At 40.4% G+C, this 14565-nt stretch overlaps 1 protein-coding gene across 3 annotated transcripts in view; it reads left to right on the plus strand.

Annotated features, from left to right (window-relative positions):
• CRYL1 (crystallin lambda 1) overlaps positions 1-14565 on the plus strand; it is a 62052-nt gene that overhangs the window by 13844 nt on the left and 33643 nt on the right. For all 3 annotated transcript variants that reach the window (XM_027789097.2, XM_027789092.2, XM_013300687.3), the window contains one exon: positions 1994-2120. In XM_027789097.2, the coding sequence (XP_027644898.1) occupies positions 1994-2120 (127 nt within the window). The remainder of the gene's footprint in view (positions 1-1993; positions 2121-14565) is intronic.

Below are 14565 nucleotides of genomic sequence, written 5' to 3' on the forward strand. Positions count from 1 at the left end.
CATGTTGGCTGTCAGCAATCACACCCTTATTTTCCATGTGCTTTTGCATAGTTTCCAGGAGGATCTGGGCACAGAGATGAGACTGAGTGGTCTGTAGTTTCCTGTGTCTTCCTTTTTTTCTGTTTTTTAAAAATTGGGGTTATGTTTCCCCTTTTCCAGACAGTGGGAACTTCACTGAGCTGCCATGACTTATCAAATATGACGGATAGTGGCTTAGCCACTTCATCTGCTGGTTCCCTCAGGATCCATGGATGCATCCCATCATGTCCCATGGACATGTGCACCTCCAGGTTCCTTAGATGTTTTTGAACTTTATTTTCTATAGCAAGTGGTTCTTCATTCTCCCAGTCCCTACCTTTGCCTTCTGTGACTTGGGCAGTGTGGCTAGAGTACTTGCTTGTAAGACTGAGGCAAAAAAAGTCATTGCGTACCTCAGCCTTCTCCATAACCAGGTCTCCCATTTCCTTCTGGAGAGGAGCTGCGTTTTCCCTAGTCTACCTTTTACCACCAACATACCTACAGAAGCTTTTCTTCTTGCCATTGATGTTCCTGGCCAGATTTAATTCTATCAGGGCTTTAGCTTTCCTTACCTGATCCCTGGCTGCTCAGACAATTTCTCTGTATTCCTCCCAGGCTACCTGTTCCTTTTTGTGTTTGAGTTCATCCATGCAGGCCTCCTGGTGTTTTTGCCTGACTTGCTCTTTGTGGGGATGCCTCGCTCCTGAGCTTGGAGGAGGTGATTCTTGAATATCAGTCAGCTTTCTTGGGCCCCTCTTCCCTCCAGGGCTTTATCCCGTGGTACTTCACCAAGCAGATCCCTGAAGAGGCCGAAGTGTGCTCTCCTGAAGCCCAGGGTAGTGAGCTTGCTGTGCATCCTCCTCACTGCCCTAAGGATCTTGAACTGCACCGTTTTGTGGTCACTGTACTAAGGCTGCCCTTGAACTTCATGTTCCCCACCAGGCCCTCCTTGTTGGTGAGAACAAGGTCCAGCATAGCATCTCTCCTTGTTGGCTCCTCTATCGCTTGGAGAAAGAAGTCATTATCCACGCACTCCAGGAACCTCGTGGACTGCTTATGCTGTGATGTGTGGTCCCTCCCACAGATACTGGGGTGGTTGAAGCCCCCCACAAGGATCAGGGCTTGTGAAAGTGAGGCTGCTCCTATTGGTCTATAAAGGGCTTCATCTGCTTGGTATTCCTTGTTGGATGGCCTGTAGCAGGCCCCCACTATAATGTCACCTGTCCCTGCCCTTCCTTTAATCCTTACCCATGAGCTCTTGTTTGGCTCCTCATCCATCCCCAGCCAGAGCTCCCTTCACTCCAGCTGGTCATTGACATCAAGGGTGACACCCCCTCCTGGTCTCCCCTGCCTGTCATTCTGAAAGAACCTGTATCCTTCCATTCCACTGCCCCAGTCATAGGAGCCATTGCATCACTTCTGTCTGATGGACCCCATCAACCCCCCAGTAGACCAGCTTTCTCAAAAGAAGTTCTATGGTCCAAGTAGCTGAACCCCTGGCTGTGGCACCAGTCCTGTAACCATTTGTTGATTGACCAGATTCAACTGGCCCTTTCAAACCCCTGTACAGTTAAACAGTGTTCTTACAGCAAGGCTTCGTATGAAGAGGGCTGTTTGTAAAACTAGATGAAGTATACTGAAGGGACCCCCTTCCCATTAAATGAGTGGGAAAACTCATGCTGATCCTGCATCAGTGAAAACAAGTTTGAGGTAGTGACAAGCATGCATCTAGGAGTAGATCTTAAAGCTGTCCATGCTTGAAGAGAAAGAAGAAAATCTTATGAGGGGGCAAAGAGAAATGACTGAAATGAACCTTTGTATTTTTTAGTATAAATATATGTTCTGGATGGCAAGTAGCTTCTTAACTATTAGTTTTGTTTGTTAAGTAGTGTTGTTAGTACTGTGCTTTTAAAAAAAATTAATGGTGGCTTAACAAATGTAAAGTATTTAAATGCATTTATATTGTTTCTGTCAGCAAACAAATGAAAGAGATGGAGAAGTCGGGATTCCTGAAAGGAACTTTGAGTGTGGAGCAGCAGTTGGCTCTCATTAGTGTCTGTACAGACCTGAAGGCAGCAGTAGAGGGTGCTACTTTCATTCAGGTAAGCAAAGATTTGACAACTCCTAGCAAACACTTCAGAAGGATGATTCAGAGCTGAGGTGGGCAGTGGAGTTCAACATCCTGACCCCATAAGGATAGTTGTGCTTGTTAAAGTTCTGTCTAGCCTAGTATCCTGACATGGGAGATCATGCCTCTTTGCAAGGTTTCCTACTTAAGAATCCTTGGAAATTTCTTCTGGCTTATGTTGGAAAAGGCTGGCAGTTAAGCTGAGAGAGAATTTGCTGAACTACGTGTATAACAAAGACTGTACCTGTTAAAGACAGATGTGAGGGAAAGGTAGGCAGAAGATTCTTGGGGAAAGATTATCTCTTAGGGAATGTCACATATTTTAGTGCTGGGGAATAAAATGTTTCTTCCTCTCCAGGTATGTAGGAAGGGCAGGGAGTATGGCTGTACCCAGAGGTGACTTCTGTTCTGACTGTGAGGAAGCGCTGTAGCTAAAAGCAGCTACCTCAGAGAGTGTTAAGAGTATTAAAAACAGGGTTGATGTGTAGGGCTGGAATCTGTGCTGCTAAGTAGAATTGGTGTGGGGAAGAAGCTGAGTTACTGGCCCAAGGGTAGTCTGTGGCTGCTTAACTCGTAGCATGCTTACTGGTATGGCCATAGTTCAGGGAACAGGTGAATCAGGGACCGTTTCTGGGGCAAAATATGAGTGAGTTTGCATTAGACTTGGTATCTTCTAGTCTATGTGATCCCCCAGTATTATTCTAGTGTTGTACCACTTACTGTCTCTCCATGTATGTGTGCATGTTTACAATTTATACTGTTTCAGGCTGTAAATCCCAGTCTGCTTAGCTGTAACACATCCCTAATAACAAATTAAACTAAAAGAGGACAGATTTCTAGACCTTTTCTTCCTCCCAAGTTGAAGTGGAGGGGGAGAGAACAGGAGGCAGAGCAAAGCCTCACACAGGAGTCAAGGTGTGAATGCATTATAGATTTTTGCAGTGGTATACTATTTTGTGTTCAATTCCTTTTCTCCAGATCATGAAACTATATACTGTTCCCTTAATATCTTACTCCTTCATCAGTAATGAGCTCAGAGCTTGTCAGTTTGTATTAATTTTTTCACCTATATCACCTACCTCTGTTGAGTTTAATCTGCAAATCTATTGTCTAGTCAGTCAGTCCTGTGAAGTCCTTTTTCAAATATCTGTGGTTGTAGTGTTGATGACTGACTTAATTTTATGAGCTAACTTTCACATTGTTTATAAATGGATATAACAGTGGGCACAGATACCTGTGAAACAGCACTAGTCAGCATGTTCCGTAAGAACTGACTGTTCTTCCTACTTTCTGCTTACTATCTCTTTACCAGTTATTGTCCATGAAAAGACCTTTTTGTCTCACATGTGACCAGTTAACTTCCTTGAAAACTTTTATTACTTTTTGTTGCAAGACTTCTGGGTATTCACAGGAGCTGCACCACTACATGACTTCCATGCCTGTGCTTGCTACTTCCTTTAGAGACTTCTACTAGGCCTGTGTGTCAGGACTTCCCTCTGAAAAGTTTCTTTGATTCTTTGCCATTTATGTAATACTCATTTGGTGCTACACTTCTCTCTTAACTTGCTTAACAGAGACATAAGGCTTACAGACTCATTGTTGAGATCTTTCCTGAAGTTCCCTTAGAAGTTGCATTATGGTTGCCACTCTTCTGCTCTTTGGTACCAAAATAGTGTGCATTCAGTTTTGTTTCAAGTCAGTGGTTCTAAGTCATTGTTACTGTGTTGGGTAATTCAGCCATATCAAAACATGTCCCAGTACCTTGGTTCTGGTTCCCCTTTTGTCTGTTCTATGACTTCTTCAGCTGCTTCCAATGTGAGACACACCCTGGGAGTCCCCAAGACCTAAGGCTTTGGTTTTTTGCAAGGATTAGAAGGAAAAATGGAACAGTTGCAAAGAAATCACTGATGTGTGTGTTTTCCAGATGATCCTTCTGTACTGTGATCATCTCTTGGTCCTATGCATTCTTCTTCATACGTTTTTGAAGAAAGGAAGGGGAAAATTAATTTTTTTTTATTATTATTCCTCCTGTAAATTGCGAGGGGAGTGGTGGTGTTGTCTTTGTTGCTTTGTGGGTTTTTTTGCCAAATTAACAATCTTACATGGCTGTGTTCATTTGGGTAAAGCATGAACTTTGTGAAGGTTTCTTTCTTGTTTCTACTAGACTCTTCATTCTGCCTGGTTTATTTTGCTTTTTCAAGCATTTCTTACTACCTGGTATGTCCATGTAGTGTTTTTACTTTCTCTGTATGTTATTACCTGTAAGGATCTGATCTTTCGTGCTGCCAACTTTGCATCTCCCTAGCATCCTCACTTTTATTTTACTATATTCTCTTGAAGCTGAGCACAGCTGTGGTGAAGTTCTTGGCTTTTGTTGCTCAGAGAGAGATGCTGGATTTCAGTGTGCTATTGTTTCTGTTAGAGAGGCTTTTCAGCAAGGTCCTGCATGCTACTTCAAATTAAATCAAGGGCTGCATCCTCCTTGTGTGCATCCCCCACCCCATCAGAAATAGGCGTTGGGCATATGTTGCAGAATCTGTAATTTTGAGTTGGAAGGAACCTGTGGGAGTCATCTGGTCCAATCCACTGTAGAAGCAACTTACATCAGCTTGCTCAGGATCTGTGCGGTTGAGTTTTGAATATCTCTAAGGATAAGCACTTCTGGTCTCTTTGGTTAGCTTGTTACAATGTTTGATTATCCTCATTGTGCATCTTCTTTCCCAATATCTAATTGGAATTTCCCTTCTTGCAACTTTAGTCTCTTGCCTCTCATCCTACCAGCATGGACCTCTGAGAAGACTGTGTGTTTCCTTCAGGTAGTTGAAGACAGCAGTGTTGTGTTGATAGTCTCTGAAGAGCAACAATCTACCTGGGGTAACTCAAACCTTCTGGTACTATTTTATGTTCCCTTAGCCCTTCTGATGTCTCTTAACATGTAGTAGTTTAGTGTATAAATAAATAAAAATAAACTAAGTAGCTGCAGTATGCCCATGGGCAACAAATCATACTTGTAAAACACTGTTGGTGGTATTTTTATCAGCTCATCATTTTCAAACCATAGCATCAAATTTTGGTTTGATACAAAGTGCTAACAAATACACAGTGTAAGTGGGCAAATCAAACTCGTCCTTAATTTGCTCTTGGAAGAGTGGTGGAATGGATATGAAAGAGTCTTAGTTCTAGGCTCATAGCCTTATTTCAGCAATGAACGGACTGCTTTCTAGCTGAACCATATTAAACTTCAGAAACATTGCCTAGTGCAGCTTTGAACCTTCAAGGACAAAATGAACTAATTAGAACACTTGCACTCCTAAGTTATGACTTCTAGTTACTTAGAAAATAAAACATCGGTTGCATTGATGTTAGTTGAATACAGAGGATTCTATTTTCTTGCTTAATGATATAACCTACTGATTAACTCGTTAGAAAACTTCCATGAGAACTGCATTTCTTTACCAGAAATTTCAGTTGGTTAAATCTTGACAACTTCTCAAATTTGGCCTTTGTGGAGTAAGTCCACTTAAAGCTTTAAAAATTTCCTTGATGTTTGCACTCCTTAAATGAGTTCTGCAGACATTTGCCTTCTATGTTGTTTTCATAGAACATAACTTAAAACAAATGGAATGAAATAGTAAAAAGTGAAAATTCTTAAATGACATTAATGAAGATGTAAAAGTGAAAAAGATGCAAGAAATAATTAGGACTGAGTAAGAAGAAAATTCATAGCAGTAATGTCATGAATCTTTAAAAACAAGGTATGCCTTGATGCGTATTATTTTATATATTTCCTCTCCTGAACATTTTTATGAAGTAACCTGTATTGATTCAGAAGGAAATCAGTCTGGTTTTTTGCTCTAAAACAGAGTATTCACCCAGTTTCCCATCTCAGAGCTTTTGTATGCCACTTAAGAGTAAGCATAATCTATGGCGTTTAGTTGGATGTGTACTGCAAGCTTCTTGCATCACTGAAAGCTTTAATTCTGAAATAACTTTTCCATTAGCTGAAAACCCCATGGAGACAAATTAATGGATACATTTGTACTATAATATCCCTGGCATGGGGCTATCATGGGTGAAGTAAGCATTTCTTAATATTGTGCTCTTAACTTTCCTGCATAAATATATGATGACTTTGGTCTTCTGTCCTTATGTGACTGTTGGATACTGTATTTATTAGTACTCCTTTCACTATTAAAACCAGATTTGAGTGGATGTATGTCTAGTTCCTAAATAATATAAGCTGAATAGAAATCAGTGCAGCACTTACATGATTTCTTACCACAATGCTAGTAAAATGTAAACATACTTTTTTAAATGCTTTGCTTTGAAACAATTTACTAACAGAATAATAAAGTTTACTAGCTCTCAGAGGAGGATAAGATGACTAACTGTTGCAAGGATCTTACTCTTGACACTTGAACTGCAGTGTGCGCTGGTGAATTGCGAGGCCTGGCTGGGCTGGTTGAAGTTGGACACGGAGGGTGGCTGAGGGGTGATCTCTGAACCTGTCAGTCGTGCTGTGGCATGGGACAAAACAGACTGGCAAGGGAATGAAATTAAGCTTGTAGCTTGTAACTTATGGTCTTGAGGTATTTATCCTTTTTGCTTCTAAAGGAATTCTGCATAAAAGCCTTAAAATAGTATCACTTCAATTTATTTTTTCCTCCTTTAAAAACAGAGAGTGTACATATGCGCACCCCTACCCCCAACATTACACTTGCAGACTCTTTTGAACTGGTGATAACGCTAACAGGTCTTTCATGGTCTCTTTTAGATCTCACTGGCTCTTTTATTTCTCCCAGTTAGACATACTTAGAAAAAGTGTTAAGCAGCTAAAAAACAGCTTTCAAAAAGTGTGGTGATATGTCAGAACTGGAAACCAGCATTGACTTGGGAGCCTTGACAACAGGTGTCTCATGTCTCCTTATCATCAGAATTTGTCTTTGATTGTCTGGTACTGGTTTGTACTTCTAGTTTTTGTTTTACTTTCCTGATGGCTTTCAAGAACCCTTTTACTTCTGGGGTTGAGGGAATATCTGCAGACAGCAATGGGTGAAGATGTCTGCAGCTGTCCTGACCTCGTAAGACAGAAGACCATCCGCCCAGTTTGGAAGTGCATTAATAATGTACTTCTGTAAATACAAAGCTGCTAGAAGGCAGAGTGTGCAAGCATTGCAGTAACGTGGCATCTTCTGGACTGGTCACTGGTCAGCTTTGAGCACTGGAAGGCAAACATGGCTCTGTTTGCTCTTAGCTAGGTAAATATAACCTTAGGCCTGGTTTTACCCTACTTATCTTAAATGCCGATCTGAGGTACCAGAAGTTATGTTTTGGCTTCTGAGGGAGCTTGTTTTAAGCATGTGACCTGACTTGCCGTCTACATAGAGGTTTTGAGAACTTGTTTTTCTGATTTTAGAGTTTGAAACAATCTGATCTCAATGACTTGCTGTATCAAGTCAGTGTTTGAGTTGAACTGGAAGACAATGTTTGGGTAGACAGCTTGCCAGTATCACTGCTGTGGTGCTGCTGAATAGACTTCTGGCCTTCCAAACTTTCTACCATTCGTTCCTCATCTATCCTGTGCATATAACAACTGGTGTTGTCTACCATTACAGATTTGAATATGGGTTTGGTCCCCATTACAGGAGATTGTCATATTTTCCATCAAAATGCTGGATTTCACCTCACCAAAGTGTTATTTACTTGTATGGGGTTGTGTGGTAGACAATCTTGCATGTCACTCAAGAGGCAGTGATTTAAGAAGCATTAGATTGCATGCTGGTATGAGCTCATAAGTTTAAGAAACTAAGTTATCACTTTAGATTTGAAGTGAGTTATAGCCCCCCAAATTATTTTTTTTTTATTAGATTAACCTGAAAGTACTGGTGTTTTAACTGATACTTTTACAACTGTACTGTAATAAGCTTACTCATCTACTGTCCTTTAGTTGATGGCTTTGAATTCTATTAAAGCTTTGCTGAATGTGAACTTAACACTGTTCTAAAAGCCAGGCACTTTCAGATTTACTCTAAGATGCTTCTATAACTGTATTTTGAATGGAAATGTAAAGAAGTTTAAACCCTATGAATCAGAGTTAAACTTGGGGGGGTGGGTGTGTGTGTGTCCTGCCCCACCCCATCTTCTGCTCCTCAGCAGAACAGTGTATGAGAAGACCCCACCTTTATTATAAGATTAATCTTTACCTTTTCTGCCCTACCAACTGCAGAGTGATCCAAAATCAAGCTGCAAGGGGCTTCAGAAGTTACTTAGTATAACCCCTTCTACAAGACAGCATCAGTCATACCTGGACAGCTGTCTGTCAAAAATAAGTTAACCTGTTCTTAAAATCCTCATGGGATGTGATTCCTTCTGCTCCCCTGCATTAAGCATTTTATTTTAGTGCTTACCTGCCCTGTAGAAAGTCTGTAACTGAAGTCCCAGGATGTGAAGCCCCCATGCCTTTCTATTTTATGTCTATTTCTTATAATTGTGTAGTCAAATGGTGCTAATGTGGCCCTGTCGTTATTAACAAATTGCCACTCTGCTTTTCAGTTAAAGGAGCTGCTTTCTTTATCATGCTTTCTTACCCTTGGCTTACAGGATAGAAGTTCTTGTTCAAGTTCAAAATAAAATCTTAGTTGCCAAGATTGTGTGGCTTGTTCTGGGCTAACTGGAGTTTTACATCTGAGGAGTCTTTTGTTGCCAAACATATATTGGTTAATGATCTAGTATTTGGACATGTGCTTGAAACAGTCTTGGAGAAGGCTTGTATACCAGGTATGTGGAATAAATACCTGCAGGGAGAAAAGGGGCAAACAACCTGATGAGGTTCTGTTGCCTTGTGTGTATCCGGTATGGTTTGGGTTCCTGCATCACCTGTTTCAGGGTCAAAGGACCACTTAACTGCACCTCCCTGCAGTGCTGCACAGCCAGGTGCTCCTCACCCCCCTGCTTCCCCTGTCATCACCCTGGCTGCTGAGGGCTTGAGTTCTAGTCATGCACTAACTAATCATAGAATGGTTTAGGTTGGAAAAGGTAGTCTTTAAGGTTGAGTCCAACCATTAACACTGCAAAGTCCAACAATTGACATAATCATGTTGGTGATCAGAATCTATGCTGTCAGTTGTTTCTGTTGTTCTTTTTGTGATGGTTTTTTTCTCTGATCTTACTCATTTTAACTGATCAAAACGCTGATGCCATGCTGAAAGGTGTGCAGTAACCTGGGGACTCCTTCAATAACAGCTGTATGTACATGTCTCATGTTTCTGTGCTGTATCCCAAACCCATACAGCACTGAGCAAGAATGTGTGTCTCCTCCCAGCTGCTGTCCCTGCCTTTACCCTCATATGAGGGTAATAAATCTTTCTAAAAGAAGGCTTAAGTAAATGTGTTTTCCCCCACCACCTTTACAGTTTGAAATGATGTGTTTTTATTTGACCCCTTGTCTTAATTAACATCCTGGTATTTTTACATACTATCCATCTTTAAAGTGTCTCAGAATAAGCATCTAAAACAACTTTGCCATTTTGGGAGGGAGCAGGATGGAAAAGTCCAAAATACTTGCAATCAAGTATTTGCATTTGAAACATAATAGTTTTGAATTTTGTGAAACTACCAAACTGATGTAACACATGAAAAATTGTAGATAGTTGAGCTAAATCATAATAGTTAGTAATAATATTAGAAGCAAAATTGATACTCTGATGTAATAAGCTGTTCTGATTTAAAAATATTAAAAATACCATTTTATTTCGGTGCTTGTTTCACTAGCTGACCTCCCAAACTCTGCAGTCAGAATGTCACTCTTTTTTTATTTGCAGGTGGCATAGTTCCCCAGGTTCATGTACATGACTTGTTTACCGAGTAGAATGTACATTAGTGTCTGACATAGAATACAAAAGAAATAAGCTCTGGTTTCCTTAACAGAAGGTGCATCTTCAGTCTTCCAGAACAGCAATACAGACCTAAACCCTGCAGAATAATAAACTAGCATGTCAATATAAAAGCCTAAACAGAAATAATATTAATAATTAGCACTGAAATACTAATTATAATAGTGAGCATTTTAAACACTACTTTGCTTAAAATATAATTTGACTCGGATATGGATTCTATAAAACAGAAACATAGCAGTCTTATGCATCCGCAAGTGAAGCAAATAGATGCAATCTTGCTTTGATAACTTCAGTAAACTCAACTTTGCCAGTAGTATTGGGGGGAACAGTTGTAAAACAGTAGGGTTTAATTTGCAGAGATTATTTTAGTATCTGTACTTTTTTTTTCTGAAGTCAACTAAGTTTTTACAAGAATCTTTTCATTATTATAATTATTTATATGTAGTAAAATTATATAAAATAGTTGTATTTGACTGTACAGTCACCAGCTATAGTAATAGTGCTTTGAAATCTGTTTTGTTTAATTAAGCTTCCAAGTCTCATTTTCAGGTATTTTTAATGTCTGTCATTATACAGATAACCTGAATGCTGTTTTAAATCCACAGATCCCTCCTTTATGTAGGATTATGTTGGGCAGGCTTTGTTTTGGAAATAGGATGTTCTAAAGTGACTTGGTAGTATTAAAATAAAGCAGTTATGCCTGAAGTCTTTTCTGTTAAGTTCTTTACCCAGTGGATTATAACTATGGAAGGTAATGAAAGTATTTGTTTAAATGGACTAGACACCAAAACTTTCAGAAAAGCTGCTTTTCTGAGATTCAGAACTCATGTCTCTTAATCCTGTGAAGATCTTTATATTCACAGAAAAAGCTGGACGTAGTGTGGTTCCTGTTGCAAGAGTGCTGGCATTCTGGCTCCAGCTTGTGAGATTGGTGCTCTGAAAGCTGCTGCTACATCTTCATTCCATGAAAGGAGAGGATTACTGTTACTTGGCTCTGGGATCTGTTATGCAGAAGTGCCTCAAAATTGTCAGCTAAATTGCAGCACTGAAAAGCTAAGACTATTTAAAATGCTGTAAATTATATGTGTATAAATAGAGGAACAGAGCCAGGGTTTGTGGCATGTTTGGAGAATCTTCACTTAACTGCAGAAGATGAAGAGCATCCTTGTAGCAATCAAAGTGCTTATGGCTTCTGAACAGTTTACCTGCTGCTTGAAGCCATTTTAAATTTACTGGGAAGAGGGAAGTCACAGAAGTCTTCAAAATAATTTTCTACTGTGGTCAGGGCAAGGCAACAGGGCACTTCTGCTGTGGCAGCTGCAGTATAGCAGTGAAGTACAGCTTTTGGGGGTTAGATGGTGCAAGATGAAGGTAGGAAAGGAATAAGTATTTAATTACATGCTGTGAGCTAGCATGCACAAAGCTCTGCTCCAGTTTGAATGAGGAGCCAGTTGAGAGCTTATGAGTCAGGATTAACAGGACCATCAATGTGGGAGGCATTGTGGTAGATGTCTGCTACAGGCTAACCTGATCAAGAAGAAAAGGCCTTCAGACAACTGGAAGAAGCCTCACATTCGCAGGCCCTTGTCTTCATGGTTGGAGCTTCAGCCACATCAGTATCTACTGGAGGGACAGCACAGGAAAGTGCAAACAATTCAGGAGGGTTCTGGCATGCATTCATGGTAACTTCCCGACACAGGTGATTGAGGAGCAGAAGAGGGGACATGCAGTGCTGGACCTCATATTTACAAACAAGGAAGAGCTGATGGGAAATTTGAAGGTTGGGGGTGAAGCCTTGGCTACAGGAACTATGAGATGGTGGAGTTGAGGATCCTGACAGGAGATGACAGACAAAAAGTGGGATCATGGCCCTGGACTACAAGGGAGAGAAATTTGGCCTGTTCAGACCAAAATCACCTTGAAAGAATCCTATGACGTGAGATACAGCCCTGGAATGAAGGGGGCTCTAGAAGAGCTCAAGATTAATCTGTCTTCAATTGCAGGAATTTACATTATCATAAACGTTCATATGAAGATTTCCAGGCAAGAAATGTTTTCTTGATTATGTTTTTAATATGCAGCAGCCAGAATCTAGTCAGGAGGTAGGAACTCATCACTGTGCAGCTGTGGCTTTCAAACTTCTTTGTTCAACAGTTCCTTATGCTTGGTGACTACTGCCAGGCTCCATACTTGCTATTGAGAGGGCTTGATGCTGCTCCTTGTGACGCCATTTCTAGATGACCTTACAGAAAGCAGCTAGATTGTTGCTGAATGCTTGCTGATCTTTGAGCTTCTGCATGCCAGTTTAAATCTCTGGCTTTCATCTTATACTGCCGTATATAGGACAATGCCATGTATTTTAGGGCCATACCACTGTGTTGCAGTGCTTTTCTTCAGGCCATGCTTTGTTTCTTTTGCCTCCCAGTGCTAACCAGCCCATGGTTTTCACAGCGATTCCCATTGCTAGTGTAAGGAGAAGGTATTTTGCAAGATAGTGTTTTGGGAAGTGTTTTCCTAGAAGGTGGTGTACAGGTGAGTTGCTAGCTTGGCATATCTGAGAAAGGATAGGAAGAACCTGGGTAGATGCCAGCATTTAAATACAGGTAAATGAAGTTGTGCGCTTAGATGAATGTGGACACACGTGCGAGCACAGATGGTGGGTAGCATGGTGGGAGAGGCCTGTACGAAAACTAAGAGACGCTGCATTTAAACAGGTAAAACTCTGTAGCTTTCCATGTACTAGCATTTGAGGGTTGTGTCATTTAGGTGTAACTTTTTAATTGGGGTAGCTAAACCTTGCCTTGTATTGGTGTTGTCTGCTAATAAGAGAGTCTAGTATGTGTTTATTTTTGTGTAGTTCTTTAAGAGTTCATAGGCTGGTCAAATACTGTTGTGTGTTCTCTGAACGTGTATTTGGATAGTGTAATGTCTGTTACCTTTAAGCCTTTAATTCAATGCAACTCTTCCAGGGGGTGGGTTTGAAAAATTAACTGTTGTGTTCTGATCAGGCAATTAAAAAAGATGTCTATAAAGTTTAAATTGGAAGTCAGATTAGTAGCAACCTTGTTCAGGTGCTCAGGCCTTGGAATAAAGGCGTATTGTTCACTGCAAACAAGAAGTATGCTCTCTACAAAAAGGGCACAGAAATATACAGTGTCACTTAAAATGCGTAGAGGTGTATGCTAACCTTTTTACACTGATTCTTTGAGAAAGACTGTGGTAGCTTTAAAACTTACCTTATCTGCTCACTGTTTGATCTTCTCTTTCTCAGGGTAAACAGAATAGCTTCAGACCTCTCCAGGCTCCATAACTGACAGCAAGCGAGGTTCTTGTTTAATGGATTGTTTAGAGCTTAATTTTCCCCCTGTTCTTCAGGGAATTGGTGTCTCTGAGAAAATAATTGCATGCTTGAGGACAGAAACTTTATTGCAGTGGTCCAACAACCTGAATACAATTGTGACACTATACAAGTAACTTCAAGCAAATAGCTCATTCAGAAACCTTATGTAACCGTAGCAGGCTTGAGTTTCCAGCAGATTTCAGTTTGCCTTTTTGGTTATCATCTGATGTGAGAGGAGGCTTAGAGTTTCAAGTTCACAACCCTATTCAGAGCAACTCTTTTATTAGCTTGAACAGTATCTGCAGAATTCTCTCCAACTTTGGCTTTACTAAAAGAAACTATTTAAACTTAACCAACAAGGAGGGATCCTGGAATTATAAGCAAAGTATCATTTTGTTTTGATAAGGCTGTCTTATTACTTTGGGCTCTATCTGGAGTTCTTAAATGACCCTGGTTATCACGTCTGCATCGTGGAACTTCTAGTACTGTTCCACACAACTTGCTTATTTTTTAAGATTTCAAATTACTTTTAACCCATTTACTGGCCCTGAGCATATCTGCCAGAGTCTGTCTGAAGCTGCAGGTATTAAATGCACATTTTGGGTTATATTAAATATATAGTCTTTTCCCCGACCCTCATGTGCAATTCAGCATGACAGGTGGGAATAGGTTAGAGCTGGAAAAGAGTGGGTATTTTCTGTGTGTTGTAAAGCTGAAGTTTTGCAAGTTTATATCCTGTTTGGATTTTTTTAAACCTTTCCAAGAAAAACCCAGAAAACAAGCTGGCTTTGTTCCCCTGTTTTCTTCTTGTAGATAGAAGTCTTTCCTGTTGATTGTGGGGAGATCCACTGTAGTTACTCTACCATGTCCTTGTTGTTCCCAGACTGGTGGACTCCATGCTTTCCTTCAGGTAGCTCCTGGGGATAACTTTGAAATTCTAATGACTGTAGAGTGTAGCTCTTGGCTCATACATGTGAAATTTCACACAATACTGCAGAGCTGAACATGCTCAATAGCTTTGTGAGAAGTTCTGATAGTATGCATTCTACTTCAGAAATCTTTCTTGGAGTTGAAATGAATAGAGATGTTTGAGCTTTTTAAGTGTGAGGGTCACTGAGAGTTGTTTCAGTGCCGGTTCCAGAACTGTACCTTGGAATCTCCTGCCATAGTACTGTAAATTTATT

This window comes from Falco peregrinus, chromosome 4, assembly GCF_023634155.1.
Source record: "Falco peregrinus isolate bFalPer1 chromosome 4, bFalPer1.pri, whole genome shotgun sequence".
NCBI classification, from domain to species: Eukaryota; Metazoa; Chordata; class Aves; order Falconiformes; family Falconidae; genus Falco; species Falco peregrinus.